The sequence below is a fragment of the Puma concolor genome, chromosome D4, assembly GCF_028749965.1.
Source record: "Puma concolor isolate L17-30 chromosome D4, mPumCon1.1.hap2, whole genome shotgun sequence".
NCBI lineage: Eukaryota > Metazoa > Chordata > Mammalia > Carnivora > Felidae > Puma > Puma concolor.
The window spans coordinates 31,081,873-31,097,747 of record NC_141679.1 but is presented as its reverse complement, the minus strand read 5'-3'; the positions used below and the strand labels follow the sequence as shown (position 1 = coordinate 31,097,747).

The 15,875-nt window shown below is 43.1% G+C and overlaps 1 protein-coding gene across 1 annotated transcript in view; it reads right to left on the bottom strand.

Moving 5' to 3' along the window:
- LOC112868657 (uncharacterized) overlaps window positions 1-15,875 on the bottom strand; it is a 36,843-nt gene that overhangs the window by 4,020 nt on the left and 16,948 nt on the right. Inside the window, 1 exon segment of the mRNA XM_086683939.1 lies at window positions 2-435. Within this exon segment, the coding sequence (XP_086540065.1) occupies window positions 2-435 (434 nt within the window).

The window sequence follows — 15,875 nt, the reverse complement described above, 5'->3', positions numbered from 1 at the left end:
AAGTTGCCTTATCATGGAAAGCATTATCGTGTTCATTATGTTCAAAAGACTGCCCCAAAATCTGAAAAGTCTGATCCTGAATAAGTTCCTCCACATGACTAAACACTTGCAAATCTTTATTGTAATCAAAATATTTCTCTCCACTATTCGTTCTCTCATTGCTAGTATTGAAAGAAGATGCATTAAACTCATAAGCCTCTTTGGTTGAGTAACTATATGGGGTCAAAAGATAGAGATCCAAGCATGTAGGAACATCAGTGTCACATTTAGAGAGCATTTTTCTTGAAGGAAAAATGTCTATGCCCCGATGAACTGGTTTTCCTGAAATTTTATCTTGCTCTGTAGTTAATGTTTTCTTGTTGTTGAATAAGACTTGACAGAAATATTTGTGTTGGCTTTCCTGGCTCTTCTCTAAAAGACCAAGTTGGCAGTCTTCTAAAAATGAGAAAGTTAAAAATTCCTTATGAAACTTAAAATTTTTATATAAAAAGGACTTATATACAAATGCCCTATTAAGTTTTTGACATTTTTGTTTCCGGCTAAGTCTCCCAACAACACAGTATACAATACAGTACATATTAATTATATTCACTTTCCTTCAGGGAGAGATTTCAGGGAGAGATTCCACTGTAGTGGAAAAGGAGTGGGGAGAGAATATGGAAGTGAATATCATAAGGATTTGGCATTTAGATTATATAACTTACAAACTTGGGAAGAGAAGTGGGTATAAACAAAAGGAATGATGAATTGGGAATGTAAGGGTTTTAAGAGAGTTGGTTACTAGCAACAGGAAAATCAAGAGGAGAATGAATTCAAATTGAGAATTTAAAAAATCATGCCCAAGGGTTTCATAAGGGTTCCAGCAGAGAGAGGGTATGAATTAAGGACACCATCAGAATCTATTTCTTATACTATCAAATATATAGATTAAAATGGAGGGATACTCATTATGCAACATGCTTCCATTTGGAGGAACCCTATTTCCATTCCACATATAAACACCAAGAATTCATGGCACAAATTTCTCCTCTCCTTATTCTCAAAACCATAAATGCCCAATATAAAGTGTAAAAGAGACTGGAGGAAGACATGTTTTCACCTGGATTAGACTCAACGTTCTGGTATTTTGGTTTGTATTAGTTCGTTCAAAAGTAAACCTTTATTGACACCAAATCCAAAGTTTCACCTTTTCACGTGCACACTCATGTTCTTGAAACTAGTTTTAACCTTGTCCCATATTTAACTCAGCTTTCTATGTACTTTTCAACATATCTGGTCTATCAACTGTGAGAACCTTAAGAATCACATTTCAACCTGCTCCCTTAAATTATGGAAATATCTCTTATATTTACCTATCATTAAAAAATACTGTATATATTTGACTATAACCATCCTGCTACCCATACTCTATGTAATGTCAGGCCTCTGCTAAACCTAAGATGGTCCAGAGCCCACTACCTGGGGATGGTGAGGGGGGTGGGAGGGTGAGGAGAATGAAAGAGTTAAGAGGTATCTTTCTAGAAAACAAAATTTTACACTACCTGCATATACTTAAGAAGTTGAAACTATCACTCTACAATTCTATAAGACCACAATATTTTCAGCAATGTCTGGTCAGGCTATCTTCCCCCATTTAGGGAGGGAAACTCAAAAAACAATCTTACACTTACCTTCTTTCCTAATTTACACCACATTTCTGACTTTGCATGAGTCTTAATCTAGATATCCTTCAAGGAAAAATATAAAATATATTTGTATACTCAAATCTAAAAATTACCTAGGTTGGGAATGCAAGCTGGTGCAGCCACTCTGGAAAACAGTATGGAGGTTCCTCAAAAAATTAAAAACAGAACTACCCCACGACTCAGCAATTGCACTACTAGGCATTTATCCATGGGATACAGGTGTGCCATTTCAAAGGGACACATGCACCTCCATGTTTATAACAGCACTATTAACAATAGCCAAAGTATGGAAAGAGCCCAAATGTCCCTCAATGGATGAATGGATAAAGAAGAGGTGGTATAGATATACAATGGAGTATTACTCGGCAGTCAAAAAGAATGAAATCTTGCCATTTGCAACTACATCGATGGAACTGGAGGGTATTATGCTAAGTGAAATTAGTCAGAGAAAGACAAAAATCATATGAGGACTTTAAGATACAAAACATATGACCATAAGGGAAGGGGAACAAAAATAATATAAAAACAGGGAGGGGGACAAAACAGAAGAGACTCATAAATATGGAGAACAAACTGAGGGTTACTGGAGGGGATGTGGGCGGGGTGGGCGAAAAGGGTAAGGGGCACTAAGGAATCTACTCCTGAAATCATTGTTGCACTATATGCTAACTAATTTGGATGTAAATTTTAAAAAATAAAAAAGAAAATTAAAAAAAAAGAGAAAAAAAATTACTTAGGTACAAACCTAAAATACCACATGCAGGATCTGTGTACTGAAAGTCACAAAACACTAATGAAAGAAATCTACATAAAGATCTAACCTTAAATCTAGAAAGATCTAAATAAATGGAGAAACAAGCTTTGTTGTGGACTATAAGAGTCAATCTACTGAAGAAAATTTCCCCCAAATTGTTCTATACATTTAATGCACATCCTACCAAAATTCCAGCAAGATTCTTTTTATATATATATATAGATAATCTTGTTCTAAACTATATATAAAAAGGCAAAGAAACCATAATAGCTGAAAAAATTTTGTCAAAGAAGAATAAAGTCTATGATATGTTAGGCCTTATTAAGTAGCTACAGTAATCAAGAGTGTGGTACTGACAAGGAAATATAAACATAGATCAATGAAAACAGAAAAGAAAACCAAAAATCTGACCAACACAGTCCATGGATTTTTGACTAAGGTATAAAAGCAATTCAATGAAAGGACAGTTTTTTTTCAACAAATGGTAAACAACCAGACATCCATAGGCAAAAATATTAATATGGGTTTAAATGTAAAGCATAAAACTATAAAACTTTTGAGAGGAAAAAAAAAAAAGAAAAAGTTTGAGACCCAGGGCTAGGCAAGGAGTTCTTAGAAGAAATAATAATCCATTCTAAAAGAAATGCATTAAATAGGATTTCATCAAAATGAAAAATGTTTGTACTATGAAAGACCTACAGAAAATATTTGCAAGCCACATATCCAACAAGTCCATTTTATAACGGACAAAAGACAGAACAGGTATTTCACTAAAGAAGGATATACATATAGCACATAAGCACATAAATAGTCATCCAACATTATTAGCCATTAGGGAAGCAGAAACTAAATGTCACTACACAAGATATCACAATAAGATATCACTATAAACCTACTGAAACAGATAAAAAATAGAAATAATAGCAAATGCTGGTGATGATTCAGAAAAAAAAATGTATCTCACACAGTGATGTTAAGAATGTAAATGGTACAGGGGCACCTGGGTGGCTCAGTCGGTTAAGTGTCCGACTTTGGCTCAGGTCATGATCTCATGGTCCGTGAGTTCGAGCCCCGCGTCAGGCTCTGTGCTGACAGCTCCGAGCCTGGAGCCTGTTTCAGATTCTGTGTCTCCCTCTCTCTCTGACCCTCCCCCATTCATGCTCTGTCTCTCTCTGTCTCAAAAATAAATAAAACATTTAAAAAAATTAAAAAAAAAAAAGAATGTAAATGGTACAGCCTCTCCAGAAAATTAGTGGCAATATCTTTTTAAATTAAAAATGTGCCTACCCCATGAACCTGAAATTGCAACCTTTGGGTACTTATCCCGGAGAAATGAAAATTATGTTCACACAAAAAATATACATACAAATACCCACAGCTGCCTTATTTATAACAGAGAAATACTGGAAACAACCCAAGTATCCTTCCATGGGTTAATAAATGAAGAAACTTTGGCACATCATACAATGGAGTACTACTCAGCCTTAAAAAGGAATGAAATTGATACATGGAGTGGGGGGGGGGGGCACATGGGTGGCTCAGTCGGTTAAGCATCTGACTTCCAATTCAAGAAATTGGAACACAAACTTTAAGATTGTGTTCCTGTAGGGATGCCTGGGTGTTTCAGTTGGTTAAGCATCTGACTGGCTCAGGTCATGATCTCACGGTTTGTGAATTCAAGTCCTGCATCAGGGTCTGTGCTAACACCTCAGAGCCTGAAGCCTGCTTCACATTCCGTGTCTCCCTCTCTCTCTGCCCCTCCCCTGTTCATGCTCTGTCTCTCTCTCTCTCTCAAAAATAAGTAAACATTAAAAAAAAATTTTTTTTAATAAAAAAGAAATTGATACATGGAATAATTTAAATTTCAAATGGATTATGGTTGGTACAAAAAAGCAAATCTCAAAATGTTATATGATGCATGATTCCATTTATTTCTTGAAATGGCAAAACTATAGAAATAGAGAGATTAGTGGTCACCAGGGGAGACAAAGGCAACCACTTGGGGGGTGGGGTGTGGGGGAGTGTGAATACAAAAAGGTAGCACCAGCGTTCTTTTATGGTAATGTTCACAATTTTGTATCTTAACTGTGGTGGCAGTTACATAAACCTATTCGTGGGCTATAACTGCACAGAGGTATGTGTGTGTGTACATTAGCAGTAATGTACCAACATTAGTTTCCTGGTTTTGATACTCTACTACAGCTACCAGGATGTCACCACTGGAGGAAGGTGGTTGAAGGGTACCCTAAGTATTTGCACTATTTTTGCTACTTCCTCTGATCTACATTATTTCAAATAAAAATTAAAGAAATACTAGAATTAATCAGGTTTCTTTAATGTGTTACTATTTCAAGAGTTCCATGGAAAGACAGACAAATCAGAAGAGATGCTCACCCTGCTTTGTGTTGAATTTGAACATGTAAAATATTATTAATACAAATATTTTGGAAATTGTATGCAAAATAAATTTGTATAGATCTGTCAATGCCTTCACTGTTCAAAACATTCACAGAAAATTAAACAGAAACTTCTAACAAGTTTTCCTATATTTATCAGAGTGCTGACAATACTTTCCATATTAGTCAATAAAAGTATAGAATGGTCAGTTATTTGTTATGATTTTCAATGTTTCCTTGGCCAAAATTTTACTTATTTACACCTCTAGTATCTTTCAGGTCAGTAATTTTCAACTGGGAATGGATTTCAGACATACTTCCCTAAGCTCTACTCCAGACTTACTGAATCTCTTTACTTGATATTCATATACATTAATGGTATATTATTGATGTATTACGTCTCAGGATTATTGCTGTATGACAAGATTTCCCTCTATAAAATTTTATTCATGCATTTTAATGAATCCAATGTAATATTCACTTCTTTGTAAAAAGGCTTATTACACTGTCATTAAAGAAATTTTGCCTTAAACTGTTCTTTAAAACTAGCTTTATTAGGTTTTTCTATCACAGAAATAATCAAATTTCCTTGTCAGTGCATTCTTATTACGAACCTACATCAGACTTTTCCCATTCGAAAATTAGTAACAAATTAGCCACAGCCATTACAATTCTGATATCTAAAGGTGGCTTCTGTTTAACTCTGATGCTTGCTCAAAAGCTCTGCTATAAGCTAGGCCAGAAGAGTTTGTGCCATCAACAAAGAACAATCTCGGAGCTCAGGAAAAAGACTGTGCTAAGTGATTCATACTACTGACACCTCAGTGAGAAGACTCTTACAAACATGCTTTTGAGCTTACATCATTTAGAAAACTTTCAGGTCATTAAGGTACACTGAGTAAGAATTTATATATTTTTTTTATATAATATAAAATCTCTGGGCACCTGGGTGGCTCAGTCAGCTAAGCATCCAACTCTTGATCTGGGCTCAGGTCATGATCTCATGGTCGTGAGACTGAGCCCCAAATCAGGCTCCACACTTCCCGTGGAGCCTGCTTAAGATTCTCTCTCTCCCTCTGCCCCTTTCCCCCACTCACACTTCCTCCTCTCAAAAAAAAAAACAAAAAAGCACAATTTCATGAGACTGGTAACCCAAGATACAGCAGAATAAGTAATTACATGTAACTAAATAATTACATGTTAATTATATATAACTGATAGGGGAACAAAAACCTAACTTGGACATCTGCATTTGGGATAGTGCTTTCAGTATGCATCAATATGAAATACCTCTCCTCTATCTGGTTTTGGAGTTAGTCCACTATGCAATTGTAAAGTATTTATTTATATTACATACTAGAGTATAGAAGAATAAATCTTTTTAGTGGATTTCTAGGCAGGGAAAAGTGCTCTTTGGAAGATTACAAAAAGGAGAAATTAAAGTAAACTAAAATGTTGCATGATTATTTTATAGAAGAAGGCATCTTACCCAAAACTTACAATGTGCAGTAATGAAAACAAGAGAGAGAGAGAGATCTTAACTTTGGGTCAGGCATGCTAAGCAATTTAATGAGTTTATTTAAGAACTTGAGGGGCGCCTGGGTGGCGCAGTCGGTTAAGCGTCCGACTTCAGCCAGGTCATGATATCGCGGTCCGTGAGTTCGAGCCCCGCGTCAAGCTCTGGGCTGATGGCTTGGAGCCTGGAGCCTGTTTCCGATTCTGTGTCTCCCTCTCTCTCTGCCCCTCCCCCGTTCATGCTCTGTCTCTCTCTGTCCCAAAAAATAAATAAACGTTGAAAAAAAAAAAAAAAGAACTTGTATGGAAAAAACATATAATGATGAAAAGTGACATATAGAAGAATGTCACATGGATGGATAATACTTAGGAGACTGGATTGTGTAAGCCCTGACATCATGGCAGGCAACAGAAAAAATACAAGAGGGGTTCATAATTTAATAGTCACTAAAAGTAACTGCTTTACATTTCATATGTTAAGTATTATGTAAACCCTATGTTTATGTGCCACATAGGTTATTTGGTCACTTCGGAGCAAGATGAACTTGATGCATTATGTAACAATTAACTTGAACTAGGAATAAGAATAACCGAGGTGTTATAGAGCAGGGCTATAGTTTTGGGTAATGTCATAGGCAGTGAGAATATGAAAAGATTAAGTACAAAGGAAAACTACAATGTCGGGAAGTGCTGAAAGATCAGTATGAGGATGACAGAGATAGTCAATTCAGAAATTGAAAGTGATTTCCTGATAGGAGGATAGTAGGAAAAACATGAGAGCATGAGAGTAGGACAAAACTTACGGAAGAAGTTATGCAAGCAGGACAGTAGGACCAAATATTATGAAAGAAGTGGAAAAAGACAAGGATTTTTGAATTGTGAGGGAAAAATTAGATTTTGTTTGGCCATGCTGAGAACAAAGAATCCAAATCCCTGACACAGAAGTACAGCTGCCCTGAGGTGGGGCAAAGTCATCAGGATTAAGCAAAAAGGCTTAAATTATGGGAAAGGACAAGGCATGAAGGGAAGAAGAGCAGAAAGAAGACAGACTGTTCAGAGACAGATGCTAAAATTAATGAATTTATTTAAGAACCTGTACAGAAAAAACATATGATGATGAAAAGTGGTGTGTGGAAGAATGTCACATGGATGGATAACACTTAGGAGACTGGCTTAAGCCCTGACATTGTGGCAGGCAACAGAAAGAAATACAAGAGGGGTTCGTAATTTGACAGTCACTAAAATGTAAGTACTTCAAATTTCATATATTAAGTATTATGTAAACCCTAGGTTTATGTGCCATAGGAGGAGAAAGAAACTGGTAATCAAAATCTGTTTACTCATAAATATCCATTTATGGATATAGGAACTACCTATTCCATGCCTCATTATATTTGAAGCACTAAAGATAATAACTTTTAAACAGGCCAGCAAATGTGAATAAGCTCTTAGAGAAGCACAGACAAAAGTGGGATTAAAACCAAAGAGGGAATGATTTCAGGAATCGTGATTACTACCATCACAGAAAGCAGAAAATGTATGGGAAAAAGAAGCAACCCCTATGACAATGTCAAATAGTACAGGTAAGTGGAGATTTTCAGATATGATTTCAGAAATAGGAAGAGTTGATAAGCGCATAGAAGAAAAATAAAACAAGGAGAGATATGAACTGCTTGAGATGAAGAATGCCATTATAAACAGGGTCATGAAGGTTCATACTAAGAAAGCAAATGACAAGATCTGAACTTTTATAGAAACAAACGAATCTGTGAGGAATATATATAGCAAGTATCCCCCACACATTACTTTGTCTCTTTCTAACCTTCAAAAAATGAAAACTAAAACAAATACACATAAATCTCTTCAGTATAAGTTAACTGATGACATACATGAATTCCTATACAACCACTCTCTAGTGCATGGTATATAAGCTGCCTGGCTCCCAGAGACCTCACATATTCTTTCCTGGGCACAACTTCCTTCACATTTCGAGACAACTCATTTCCCTCAAATATTCAACAAAAATCATTTCCTCGCATTTCTGTATACACTTACATGTATGTGCAACTCTAAAAAAAATTAACTTTACATAAATGGAATCATTAATTCTTTTGTTCAAAACTGTGAGATTCATTCATGTACTTGTGAAAGGGCGGGCCTACGCCAGCCGACTCCATCTTGTTCTGTGTCCTTCACCTTGACCACACCTCCTCCCCTTGAGTAACCCCCCCTCACCTGCCTAACAGGACTCAGACCCTTCCCCAGGACCCTTCCCCAGCCAATCGGCTGAGGCCATAGCCATTACCTCACCAACTGCCCCCAGGCCCCAATAAAACCTTTGTCCTTTTGAAACTCGCTCTCTTTCCCTGGTATCTCACCGCTGCGTCGGTGCAGGTAGGGGATTGAGCTCGAGCTAGCTCGAATAAAGGCTCTTTGCTTTTGCATCGGACTCGGCTCCCTAGTGGTCTTTGGGGATCACGAATTCTGGGCATAACATTTGGGGGCTCGGCCCGGGATCCCCAAGAACCCCGAGGGACCCCTGACCCGGAGAGCCTGACTGGCCACGGTTAGTGTCTGTTTGTTCTGTCTTTTCTGTGTGAGCTCATTTCTGGAATTCTGGTAGTGCCCGACGCGGTCTAAGTGGACGCACTGGAGGACCACGGGCCAGGAGTTTCGGAAGATGTTCTGATTCTCCCTTCTGGAGGGACGTGGAATCCCCTCAACGGTCTGAGACGAGGCGGGTCACTCCCGCTGGTCGGCGTGAGGCCGTCGTCTTTGGAGAGACGTGGAATCCCCTCATCGGTTTTGGAGGGACATGGAATCCCCTCAAAGGTCTAAGCTAGCTTGCAGTTTTGCTTCCATGGAGTTGGAAGACTTTCTAGGGGCCCTCTGTTTGTCTGTTTTTGTGCTTCTCTGTTTTGTTCTGTGGACTTACTGGACGGACGTTATGGGACAGACTCAGACTACTCCTCTAAGTATTATGATTGATCACTTTAAGGATGTGAGGGGAAGAGCTAACAACCTCAGTGTGGAAGTCCGAAAGGGTCGGTTGCAGTTTTTTTGTTCTAGCGAGTGGCCAACTTTCAATGTTGGATGGCCACCAGAGGGGACCTTCGACCTCCCTACCATCCACCGAGTCAGGAGTATCATCTCTCAGCCTAAGGCGGGCCATCTTGATCAGCTCCCTTACATTATCACTTGGCAGGACCTTGTAGAAGACCCACCCTCTTGGCTTAAGCCCTTCCTAACCCTGCTCCCTCCGGAGCCAAAACCCATTCTTGCTTTGCAGGAGACAGAGAAGAGGAAAAGACTTACCCAGCCTTCAGCACCCCTCTACCCTGTCCTACAGGGGGGTGCTGAAGAAGAATTAATTTTTCCTCCCCCGTATAACCCCTCTAGGATGCCGGAAGAACACCATCCTCCCCCTCCGGGGGAGGCAGACGCTGTTCCGAGAGCGGGAGGCGGAAACGCTCCAGGGGGAAGCCCGCCCTTTACCAGACAAAGGGCTCAGAGGGGGCAATCCGCCTCCGCCGCCGACTCCACTATTCTGCCCCTGCGAGCCACCGGACCCCCAGACGCGGAGGGGAATCAGCCCCATCACTATTGGCCTTTCGCCACTAGTGACCTCTACAATTGGAAAGCTCAGAATCCTAAGTTTTCCGAGAAACCGGCAGGGCTTATTGATTTATTAGACTCTGTTCTTTTTACCCATCAGCCCACGTGGGATGATTGCCAGCAGCTTTTGCAGGTCCTGTTCACGACTGAAGAAAGAGAAAGAATCCTCAGTGGGGCCCGGAAACTAGTTCCAGGCGCAGACGGGAATCCCACCGCCAACCAGGCTCAGATAGATGCCTCCTTCCCCTTAACTCGGCCCCAGTGGGATTTCAACACGAAGAAGGTAAGGAGAGGCTCCGGGTCTACCGCCAGACTCTAATGGGGGGTCTCCGAATGGCTGCTAGAAAGCCAACCAATTTGGCCAAGGTAGGAAATGTACAACAGGGAAAAGATGAATCTCCGGCTGCCTTTTTAGAACGGATCATGGAGGCATTCCGTACCTACACCCCCATGGATCCAGAGGCTCCGGAAAGCAAGGCAGCTGTTCTCATGGCCTTTGTAAACCAATCGGCCATAGACATTAGGAGAAAATTACAGAAAATAGATAGAATGGGGCGCCTGGGTGGCGCAGTCGGTTAAGCGTCCGACTTCAGCCAGGTCACGATCTCGCGGTCCCTGCGAGTTCGAGCCCCGCGTCAGGCTCTGGGCTGATGGCTCAGAGCCTGGAGCCTGTTTCCGATTCTGTGTCTCCCTCTCTCTCTGCCCCTCCCCCGTTCATGCTCTGTCTCTCTCTGTCCCAAAAATAAATAAATGTTGAAAAAAAAAAATTAAAAAAAAAAAAAGAAAATAGATAGACTAGGAGAAAAAAGTCTGCAGGACTTACTGGTGGTAGCCGAAAAGGTATATAATAACCGGGAGCCTCCTGAGGACAAGCAGGCTCGCGCCATGGCGGCTGCCAGCAGTAAGCAGACTCGAGACCTGGCCAGAATACTACTAGCTACCACTGCTGACTTCCCCGAGGAACGAGACCGCCGTCTCCGGCAGCTGGCAGACGACACAAGAAAAGGTAAAAGCACCAAGGGGGGGAAGCAAAGGCTGCAGAAGGATCAGTGCGCATACTGCAAGGAGATAGGGCATTGGGCCCGAGATTGTCCAAAAAGAGCTGGCGGGAAGGGAAGCAAGACTGATCGAGTAAAAGTCCTAGAGCTGGATGAACTAAGTGATTAGGGGAGTCAGGGTTCGGACCCTCTCCCCGAACCCAGGGTAACTCTTAAAGTGGAGGGGACCCCTATTGACTTCCTTGTCGACACCGGAGCACAACATTCGGTCCTCCGCACCCCACAAGGAAAACTAGCCAACAAAAAGTCCTGGGTACAAGGGGCAACTGGTATGAGCCAGTATTCATGGACTACCCGAAGAACAGTAGATTTGGGAACGGGCCGGGTATCCCACTCCTTTATGGTAATACCAGAATGCCCCTACCCACTGTTAGGACGGGACTTACTGACCAAGATTGGAGCTCAGATAACTTTCAGACAAGGGGGGCCTCAGGTCACCGATGGCAAGGGCCACCCCATCCAGGTCCTGACCATGAAACTGGAGGATGAATACCTCCTCCACCAGGAGGCGCTCCTGAGAGAGGATAATATAGACAGATGGCTACGAGAATTCCCCTCGGTTTGGGCAGAGACAGGGGGGATGGGACTAGCCGCTCACAGGACCCCAGTCCTGGTAGAGCTCAAGCCAGGAGAGAGTCCGGTAAGGATCAAACAATACCCCATGTCTCAGGAGGCCCGGAAGGGGATCCAGCCACACATCCAGAGACTACGAAGCCTAGGGGTACTAGTTCCTTGCCAGTCTGCCTGGAACACCCCATTACTGCCGGTCAAAAAGCCTCACACAAATGACTACCGACCGGTACAAGACCTCCGGGAAGTAAATAAGAGGGTCGCGGACATACACCCAACTGTTCCCAACCCATATACTCTCTTGAGCTCCTTGGCGCCCTCCAGGGTCTGGTATACTGTGCTAGATTTAAAGGACGCCTTCTTCAGTCTGCCGTTGGCACCCCAGAGCCAACCCTTGTTCGCCTTCGAGTGGCATGATCCGGAGGAGGGCTACAATGGGCAACTCACCTGGACACGGCTACCTCAGGGATTCAAAAATTCACCCACCATCTTTGACGAGGCACTACACGAGGACCTGGTATTTACAGACACCTTCTCTGGCTGGGTGGAGGCATACCCAACCAAGCATGAAACGGCTCAGACGGTGGCTAAGAAGCTACTAGAAGACATCTTACTCAGGTATGGTTTTCCTGCCATGGTAGGATCAGACAATGGACCAGCTTTTATCTCGCAGGTAACACAGGCAGTAGCCAAGGCGGTGGGGGCAAACTGGAAATTACATTGTGCTTATAGGCCCCAGAGCTCAGGACAGGTAGAAAGAATGAATAGAACCCTAAAAGAGACCCTTACCAAATTAACCATGGAGACTGGCGGGGACTGGGTGACTCTCCTACCGTACGCCCTTTACCGGGTTAGAAACACTCCTTACACTCTGGGTTTTACTCCCTACGAGATTATGTTTGGCAGGCCACCCCCTGTTATTCCCAGCCTTCGAGCTGAACTTATTGCTGAGTTTAAAGATCAAGAACTTTTTCTTTCCTTGAGCGGGCTCCAGAGGGCGCACGAGGACATTTGGCCGCGCCTCCGTGCCATCTACGAGGCTGGCCTGATCGCGACACCTCATCAGTACAGGCCGGGAGACTGGGTCTACGTCAAGAGGCACCACCGAGAGACTCTCGAGCCGCGCTGGAAGGGACCCTACATCGTGGTGTTGACAACCCCCACCGCTCTCAAGGTAGACGGCATGGCGACCTGGGTCCATCACACCCACGCTCAGCCAGCGGACCCCTCCTCGATCCGGAAGGACGTTGTCACGCGATGGGCCATCAGTCGGGACCAACACAACCCGCTCAACCTCAAGCTACAGCGCATTTGACCTACCTAATATTGGTAACTCTGTTAACTGCTTGTCATTGCTCATGCTGCCGGGAGTCCCCACGCAGCTGGCAGATCATAGACACCAGCTTGGGGACAATACTTAATCAGACATCCCAGAGCCACCCCAGGGACACTTGGTTCCCAGAACTTTGCATAAACCTCCAAACTCTGTTCCCCTTGTCACCATAAATGCAGCCGGTCCCATGATTGGGTCCCTAAGCTACATGACAAGGGGGGAATGAAAGGGCGGGCCTACGCCAGCCGACTCCATCTTGTTCTGTGTCCTTCACCTTGACCACACCTCCTCCCCTTGAGTAACCCCCCCCCTCACCTGCCTAACAGGACTCGGACCCTTCCCCAGGACCCTTCCCCAGCCAATCGGCTGAGGCCATAGCCATTACCTCACCAACTGCCCCCAGGCCCCAATAAAACCTTTGTCCTTTTGAAACTCACTCTCTTTCCCTGGTATCTCACCGCTGCGTCGGTGCAGGTAGGGGATTGAGCTCGAGCTAGCTCGAATAAAGGCTCTTTGCTTTTGCATCGGACTCGGCTCCCTAGTGGTCTTTGGGGATCATGAATTCTGGGCATAACACTTGCTTGGAGCTATAACTTGGAAAATTCCCTATTTATGTAATTTATTTACAACTTACTTCTTCAGTCATCTGTTCCTGGGTATTTGCTTTTCATTACAGGGGGAAAAAATCCTCACATTCTTCCTAGAGCACAGAAACATACCTTTCTCAAGAGAATATAGCTAGGAACAAAGGTCCATCCATTACAGAAGTGATTGTACTTGGAAACTAATTTAATATTATATGTCAACTATACCCCAATGAAAAATGTTTTAAAAAGTGGTTACACTTATGTGGGGGCAGGAGGCATATGAGAAATATCTGTACCTTCTTTTTCAATTTTGCTGTGAACCTAAAATTGATAAAACCTTAAAAAAAAAAAAGTGATGGCACCAATTTCAAGTGCACAGCAGTAGAGAAGGTACTTTGATATTTCACCTTCTCACTGACTCCCAATACTCCCAAACCTGGAATTTCTGCCAGTCCTATAAATAAATGCATAGCTGTAGCACACTGCATTTCATTTGCGTTTCTTTCACAATTGACGAGGTGTAGGTAAAATAGTTTCCCCATTACTTAACATTTGGATTTCCACCTGGGAAGTTCCTTATTAAGTCTTATACCCATTTTTCTGTTGGGTTGCCTGCCTTTTTCCTCAAAGGTTTGCAGAATATCTTCTTATCTGAATATTAGCCCTGCCTTGGTTCCACGTACAGATTCTGCTACAGTGTGGTTTCTCTTTTAATGCTTTTTATGATGTCAAGAAATTCTGAATTTTAATACAGTTTATGTCTTTTCCCATATATTCAATGTTTTTTTGGTTTTAAATTTTCCCTACACAGAATAATAAAAATTTTCTCCTGTATTTCTAAATTATTTAGTTTTGCCTCATACAATTCAGATTCAGTCCACTCAAAAGTGACTTTTGTGGAAGGATATAAAGCTGGGACAAAATGCCACTGTCACACTTTTCATAAATAGTTGTCCTTAAAATATGCAATTGCTTCTGTGTTGTCTATTCTCTTTCAAAGGTCATAATTATCTACACACCAGTGCCATTCTATACCAGTTACAACAGATTTACAATTCTTTAATACCTATTAGAAAAGATCTTACAGGACCAGGGAAGAAGATGGCGGCTTAGGAGGACGCTGGGCTCACCGCGCGTCCTGCTGATCACTTAGATTCCACCTACACCTGCCTAACTAACCCAGAAAACCGCCAGAGGATTAGCAGAACGGAGTCTCCAGAGCCAAGCGCAGACGAGAGGCCCACCGAACAGGGTAGGAAGGGCGGCCAGGCGGTGCGCGCTCCACGGACTGGCGGGAGGGAGCCGGGGCGGAGGGGCGGCTCGCCGGCCAAGCAGAGCCCCCGAGTCTGGCTTGCAAAAAGCGGAGGGGCCTGACGGACTGTGTTCTGACAGCAAGCGCGACTTAGCGTCTGGGAGGTCATAAGTTAACAGCTCTGCTCGGAAAGCGGGAGGAATGGAGGACAAAGGGAGGGAGAGCTGCTGAGCGCCCGGACGACAGAGCTCAGTTTGGTGGGGAACAAAGGCGCTCGCCAGCGCCATCTCCCCCGCCCATCCCCCAGCCAAATTCCCAAAGAGAACCAGTTCCTGCCAGGGAACTTGCTCGCTCCGCGCAAACACCCAACTCTGCGCTTCTGCAGAGCCAAACCTCCGGCAGCGGATCTGACTCCCTCCTGCTGCCACAGGGCCCCTCCTGAAGTGGATCACCTAAGGAGAAGCAAGCTAAGCCTGCCCCTCCTGCCCCTGTGCACCTTGCCTACCCACCCCAGCTAAGACGCCAGATCCCCAGCATCACAAGCCTGGCAGTGTGCAAGTAGCCCAGACAGGCCACCCCACCCCACAGTGAATCCCGCCCCTAGGAGAGGGGAAGAGAAGGCACACACCAGTCTGACTGTGGCCCCAGCGGTGGGCTGGGGGCAGACATCAGGTCTGACTGCGGCTCCGCCCACCAACTCCAGTTATACACCACAGCACAGGGGAAGTGCCCTGCAGGTCCTCACCACCCCAGGGACTATCCAAAATGACCAAGCGGAAGAATTCCCCTCAGAAGAATCTCCAGGAAATAACAACAGCTAATGAGCTGATCAAAAAGGATTTAAATAATATAACAGAAAGTGAATTTAGAATGATAGTCATAAAACTAATCGCTGGGCTTGAAAACAGTATAGCTGACAGCAGAGAATCTCTTGCTACAGAGATCGAGGGACTAAGGAACAGTCACGAGGAGCTGAAAAACGCTTTAAACGAAATGCAAAACAAAATGGAAACCACCACGGCTCGGATTGAAGAGGCAGAGGAGAGAATAGGTGAACTAGAAGATAAAGTTATGGAAAAAGAGGAAGCTGAGAAAAAGAGAGATAAAAAA